Below are 5,732 nucleotides of genomic sequence, written 5' to 3'. Positions count from 1 at the left end.
CACTCCTTCCCGGGCGCGCCCCCTCCCCTCCCTGAGGCGCTCAGAGAAGCTTTTGGAGTTTCGAATCTTTCGGACACTGTAGAATGCGGGGCTCCCGGGACGCGGGCCCGGCCAATCAGAGCGCCGTCTGCCTCCCCTGGCCAATGGCAGGCGCCACATTGTTGTCCAATTCTGTCTAATGGAGCCCTAAGGAGCAACAATAGAGCGGGCGAGCGGCTCATTGAGAGTCTGGCAGCGCCGGGCAACTGGGGCCCGGCTGTGCGCAGCGTACGGCGCGCTCCGCGAAGGGACGCGACGAGGGCCGGGTCGCGGGTTCCAGCCAGTCGATCCCTAAACGGTCCCCCGGCTCCGATTTCCGACGGAAGGGTTGAACTGCGCAGCGTTCAGAGGGGGTCCGGAAGTTCGGACATGGTGACTGAAGGAGGGTGACGTGGTCAGATCAGGGGCCGGGGGCAAGGGGAAGAGGCCGAGAGCGCCAGCGTCGCGGGCGGAGCTGGGAGGCGCGCGCAGCGCCGGCGGAGGAGGATCCCCGAGCCCAAGGCAGGTAGTTGAGGGCCTCAGGGAGGGCGGGGGGACGCGGCCCGGCCTTTCGTCCCTGTTGACGAAGCCCGGGCCACTCTGGCTTTAGGGACTGCGTGGCTCGAGGGGCCTGAGGGGAGAGGCAGCGCTCGCTGGAACGGGGTCCAGAATTCTTGCGCGGAAACACCAGGATCCGGTCCTGGGCTCAGGCCGGGAACCCGGGACCTAGAGGAGGCCGCGGCGGAAGCTTAAGAGTTGGGCCTTCTTGGGCCTTCAGAGGCCAAGGCGCAGGGGAGACTCCTGTGTTCTCCGAAACCCCGTTCCAGAGCCGACTCCCAACGCCTCGGTCCTGCTAGCTTGGGCCGTTCTAAGTCCCACGAGCCCAACTCCGAGACCAGAACTTGAGAAATCTGCTCCCGAGCGGGGTCCCGCGGGGCCCCAGGATGGGGAGGGCGTGTCTGACGACTGGATCCCTAAACCAGGAGGGGAGGGGAAGGCTGGGTGAGTGGTTCAGTGAAAAGGCTCTTTTCTACAGTACCTAACTTCTGCAAGATACTTTTTTCTCCCAGACTACAAGGCTAAAAACGTGTAGTTTTTACTCGATTTCCAGCCCAGCCTATGCCTGAGGGTTCTTTTTTTCACGGACACACCTCTCTCCCAGACCCCAGTATCACCTGTTTCTCGCTGTTTTTCTCGCCTCTCATGCTAATCTTCGGTGTGGGTTTGCCTACTGAAAAGAAGTTTCTTGCTCTGAATTTTCTCTTTAATCCTCATTCCCAGGCCTCCTAAACTCAGCTCCAGAACCATTTTCTCTTACTCTCTGGAGGCTCGTACCTTGGAATTTGGAGCCCCCACATTCCCACGGGTCCCTGGGCCCCTGGGCCTAACTTTGCCCCTGAGTTTGTATCCTCGCCTTCCTAGAGCTTTTTTTTTTTTCTTCTTGATTTTTTTTCTCTCTCTCTCTCTCATTCACCTCTCACCAACGAAAACTGTTCCAGCCCCACCAGCTGATCTCTATGCTTTAGTACCTCCCTCCTCGTCACCCTTCTACAAAACCGAACGTTTCGCTCCGGATTTTCCTGTTTTGGTCTTGGCATCAGTCTAATTTTGGGTCAAATTTTTCTCTCTAATCCGAGTCCCATCAAACATTCTTCTCCACCCTACTAACCTCAGTTATGCTAAAGTTTGGGGGTATTAAAAAAAAAAAAAAAGAACCCACGTTACACTCATCTGAACCAGTGACTTTCAAACTTTTTTCCCCAGCGGAACTACTGATTCAAATGAAATCAACACACAGTGCGTAAATGAGTTATAAGAACTCTGAAGGGAGTGGGGTGAAGGAGCTGGGCATTTACAAGGAGGCTCCAAAGCAACTCCTCCCAGCAATTTGGTAACTGTTAGCCAAACTGTCCGCTGTCGAAATGCCCCTGCCTAAACCTGGATTCCTAAAGGGTGCGCTTTAGCTTAGTGCACCATGCGCTCCTCACCGCAAGTTTCTCCTCTCTTCCCACGGTCTTCCACGCCAGGTCCTGCCATGGAGCTGCGCTCTGAGCTGCCCAGCGTACCCGGCGCGGCGACTGCGGCGGCGACAGCGACGGGGCCGCCCGTGGCTTCGGTGGCGTCGGTTGCAGCGGCGGCGGCGGCGGCCGCTTCGCTACCGGTGAGCGTGGCGGGCGGCTTGCTACGGGCGCCGCCGCTGCTGTTGCGGGCTGCGGAGAAGTACCCGCGGACGCCCAAGTGCGCGCGCTGCCGCAACCACGGCGTGGTGTCTGCGCTCAAGGGCCACAAGCGCTACTGCCGCTGGAAGGACTGCCTGTGCGCCAAGTGCACGCTCATCGCCGAGCGCCAGCGCGTCATGGCGGCGCAGGTGGCGCTGCGCAGGCAACAGGCGCAGGAAGAGAACGAGGCGCGCGAGTTACAGCTGCTCTACGGCACCGCCGAGGGCCTGGCGCTGGCCGCCGCCAATGGCATCATCCCGCCGCGACCGGCCTACGAGGTCTTTGGCTCTGTGTGCGCAGCCGACGGCGGGGGGCCGGGAGCAGGAACGCCCGCGGGGACCGGGGGCGGCGCAGCGGGCGCGGGGAGCTCAGGTGAGGAGAGGGGAGCAGGGACGGGTCCAGGGGTGCGAGGCCTTAGGGACTTGATCTCGGTACTGAAAGAGTAGAATCCCGTTCTCCAAATGCCCCAACTGCTGGAGTTGGCCGCGCACCCAGCTCCTAATTTGGGGCATAAACACACAAAACTCTCCTTTCTCCTCTTTCTGAAGCATTTGCTCTTTATTCCTTTCTCCCACCGCAGGCCCCAAAGTAAAGGTTTTAATCTTATCGCCTCTACCCAAACGCAGGGATGTCCCAGCTTCCTTGGTTAGTTCCCTGCGGTTAGTTCCTGGGTCATATCCCCTGCGCGAAAACCCACGCGTCTTATCTTTTCCTTCTTTCAGCGCTTCTCCACGTGCCGCAGATTCCCAACACCGCCCCCCCCCCCCGCCCCGCCCTCGTCCCCTCTCCTTCCCAACTCTCTTCAGAAATTCCAGTCTCCAAATCTCCTCCCCCTCCCCGCTTGTTTTTCTCTAGGTACTGAAGACGCCGAATTCCTTTTAAACCCCTCAGTTCCCCGGGCGAGATTCCTTTTCTTCTGTTCCCAGTGTTCCCCGATCAACCGCCCTACTCCTTTTTTCCAGCTTCTTTCCCCACTCGTCTCCCTTTTCTCAGAGTATGCGCTCTCTCCCTTCTCTCCATCCCCTTTCCTCTTCCCTCTCTACCCCCAGTCCAGCCCTACTCTTTTTGAGACTCCTTAGGCTGTTTTGGTAGGGCTGGGAATTTGGCCGGGGTTGGGGGGGTGGGCAGGCAGGGAGTGTCTCACCTTCCAGCTTGGGAGGGAAGAACTTCTTAGCTCTTGATTTTGGAAAGGATGGATTAAAACGGAGGCTCTACTTTTGCCTGTAGAGAAGCTTGGAATCTTATAAACGCCCAAAGTACCTTCCCTTACAGGCTGTGCTGTCCAGGGCCAGAGACCCCCCCCCCCCCTCCCGGGGCTGGCTTGGCTCTTGGAATCACAGGGATAGAGTGAGGCCTTCTTTACAGCGTGGTGGTACAGGTGCGAGTTGTGTTGGCTGCTTTTTGAACTCTGGGTCAGGCCACTTCTCCAGAGCAGAGGCAAGGCCAGGAAGAGTGAAGATGTTAGGCACAGTCGTAGGAAGAGGGCCACTGGACATTGAGTTTACAGGGCATAGGTGGTTGGGATTCCGGGTACAGAAAGACTGTGCCCTGACGGCCGGGAAAGAGAGCTAGGCCTGCAGGAGTTCAGAGGGGAAGGAATGCTGGAGCAAAAAGACGGGCTTTGGAGCCCAGTGAATGCGGGTTGTGGGGCTCAGAGGGAAAGGAAGCTGAGATCCAAAGGGCTCAGGTGCCACAGGGTGCGGTTATCTCCGTGCTAACCCCTCCTTACATACCCCTTTCTCCCCTCCTAGAGGCCAAGTTACAGAAGTTTGACTTGTTCCCCAAGACGCTGCTTCAGGCAGGCCGCCCAGGCAGCCCGCAGCCGCAGCCGGGAAAGCCCTTATCACCCGACGGCGCGGACTCGGGTCCTGGGACATCGTCCCCAGAGGTGCGGCCAGGCTCGGGCTCGGAGAACGGCGACGGCGAGTCCTTTTCGGGGTCACCCCTGGCCCGGGCCTCCAAGGAGGCAGGTGGCAGCTGCCCAGGCAGTGCTGGCCCCGGAGGTGGCGGCGAGGAGGACAGCCCAGGATCCGCCAGCCCTTTGGGTTCAGAATCCGGTTCCGAGGCCGACAAAGAAGAGGCGGAGGCCTCGCCTGCGCCAGGGCTGGGCGGGGGCCCGGGTCCACGGCAGCGGACGCCGTTGGACATCTTGACGCGCGTCTTCCCGGGCCACAGGAGGGGCGTCCTGGAGCTGGTGTTGCAGGGCTGCGGCGGCGACGTGGTGCAGGCCATCGAGCAGGTGCTCAACCACCACCGCGGGGGCCTGGCGGCCGGCCTCGGCCCCACCGTGCCCCCAGACAAGGCCGCAGTGGGGGCGGTAGGCGCCGCGGACGACACGTGGCCAGGCCGCGTGGACGCCGCGGCAGCCGGGGGCCCGGGGCTCCCCGCGCCGCTGCAGGCGGGCCCCGCCGCACCTCCGCACCACAGACCTTTGCTGGCCGGCGCCATGGCGCCCGGGGCTCTGGGCTCGCTGAGCAGCCGCTCGGCCTTCTCGCCACTGCAGCCCAACGCCAGTCACTTCGGCGCCGACGCCGGCGCCTACCCGCTGGGCGCGCCGCTCGGCCTCAGCCCCCTGCGCCTGGCCTACTCGGCGGCGGCGGCGCACAGCCGCGGCCTGGCCTTCATGGCTCCCTACTCCACCGCTGGCCTGGTGCCCACCCTCGGCTTCCGCCCGCCCATGGACTACGCCTTCAGCGATCTCATGCGCGACCGCTCGGCCGCCGCCGCTGCTGTGCACAAGGAGCCCACCTACGGCGGCGGCCTGTACGGGCCCATGGTCAACGGCGCCCCTGAGAAGCAGTAGGGCCGTCGGCCCCCAAACAGGGACTCCAGCCTGGTTCCCGCGGGCCGCCGGCCAGGCCTCAACCTGGTGCGCTCTCTGCGCCCCGCTAGGGTCCTCTCGCTCCATGGTGGTTTTCAGTTTTGTTTTGGACAGTGGGTGGGAGAGCCCAGCAGAGGAGCAGCTTCGGGTGCAAATGTTCTCGGAGGGGATGCGCCGCCCAGATCCTCCACCCGACCCCCTCATCAAGGCTCTCAGCCCTTCGAAAGGCCAGGAATTCTTGAGAATTCAGACGCTGCAGCCGCCGCGCCAGCTCCTGCCTCTCCTGTCTCTATGCTCGTCCCACCTGCCCGCGCTCGCAAATGGATGGCAGGATAGTCTGTCTTATGTGTCTCCCCTTTCCTTAAAAAAGTTTAAATATTCTAACAAATATAAATTTAGGATGTATAAATCTCTTGGCACTGAGTCGAGTCTTTGGGACACACATATATATCGATATCAATTGTAAAAAAAAAAAAAAGGAAATTCTAAGGTGCACTTTCCTCGTTGCGGTATTTGTCGCTCTCTTTGTTGCTTATGCCGATAAGCATGGGTTTCCTTGGTGCAGTGTGAGTTTTTATATATGTATAAATCTATATATAAACTATACATATATATACAAGCCAGTGTATAATGTTATAAAATGGAATTCTAAGTTATTAATTGTAATCTGTAGG

At 60.0% G+C, this 5,732-nt stretch overlaps 1 protein-coding gene across 1 annotated transcript; it reads left to right on the top strand.

Moving 5' to 3' along the window:
* The first annotated feature begins 1,449 nt into the window (after nucleotides 1–1,449).
* DMRTA2 (DMRT like family A2) lies at nucleotides 1,450–5,467 on the top strand. The gene is made up of 2 exons (XM_069570203.1): nucleotides 1,450–2,609; nucleotides 3,989–5,467. Exons 1-2 carry the CDS (start codon nucleotides 1,994–1,996, stop codon nucleotides 5,038–5,040), a joined length of 1,668 nt encoding a protein of 555 aa, XP_069426304.1. The 5' UTR covers nucleotides 1,450–1,993; the 3' UTR covers nucleotides 5,041–5,467.
* Nucleotides 5,468–5,732: the final 265 nt, after the last annotated feature.

Source organism: Ovis canadensis, chromosome 1, assembly GCF_042477335.2.
Source record: "Ovis canadensis isolate MfBH-ARS-UI-01 breed Bighorn chromosome 1, ARS-UI_OviCan_v2, whole genome shotgun sequence".
NCBI classification, from domain to species: Eukaryota; Metazoa; Chordata; class Mammalia; order Artiodactyla; family Bovidae; genus Ovis; species Ovis canadensis.
Note: the sequence above shows the minus strand (reverse complement) of the source record. Positions and strands in the feature narration are given on the sequence as shown.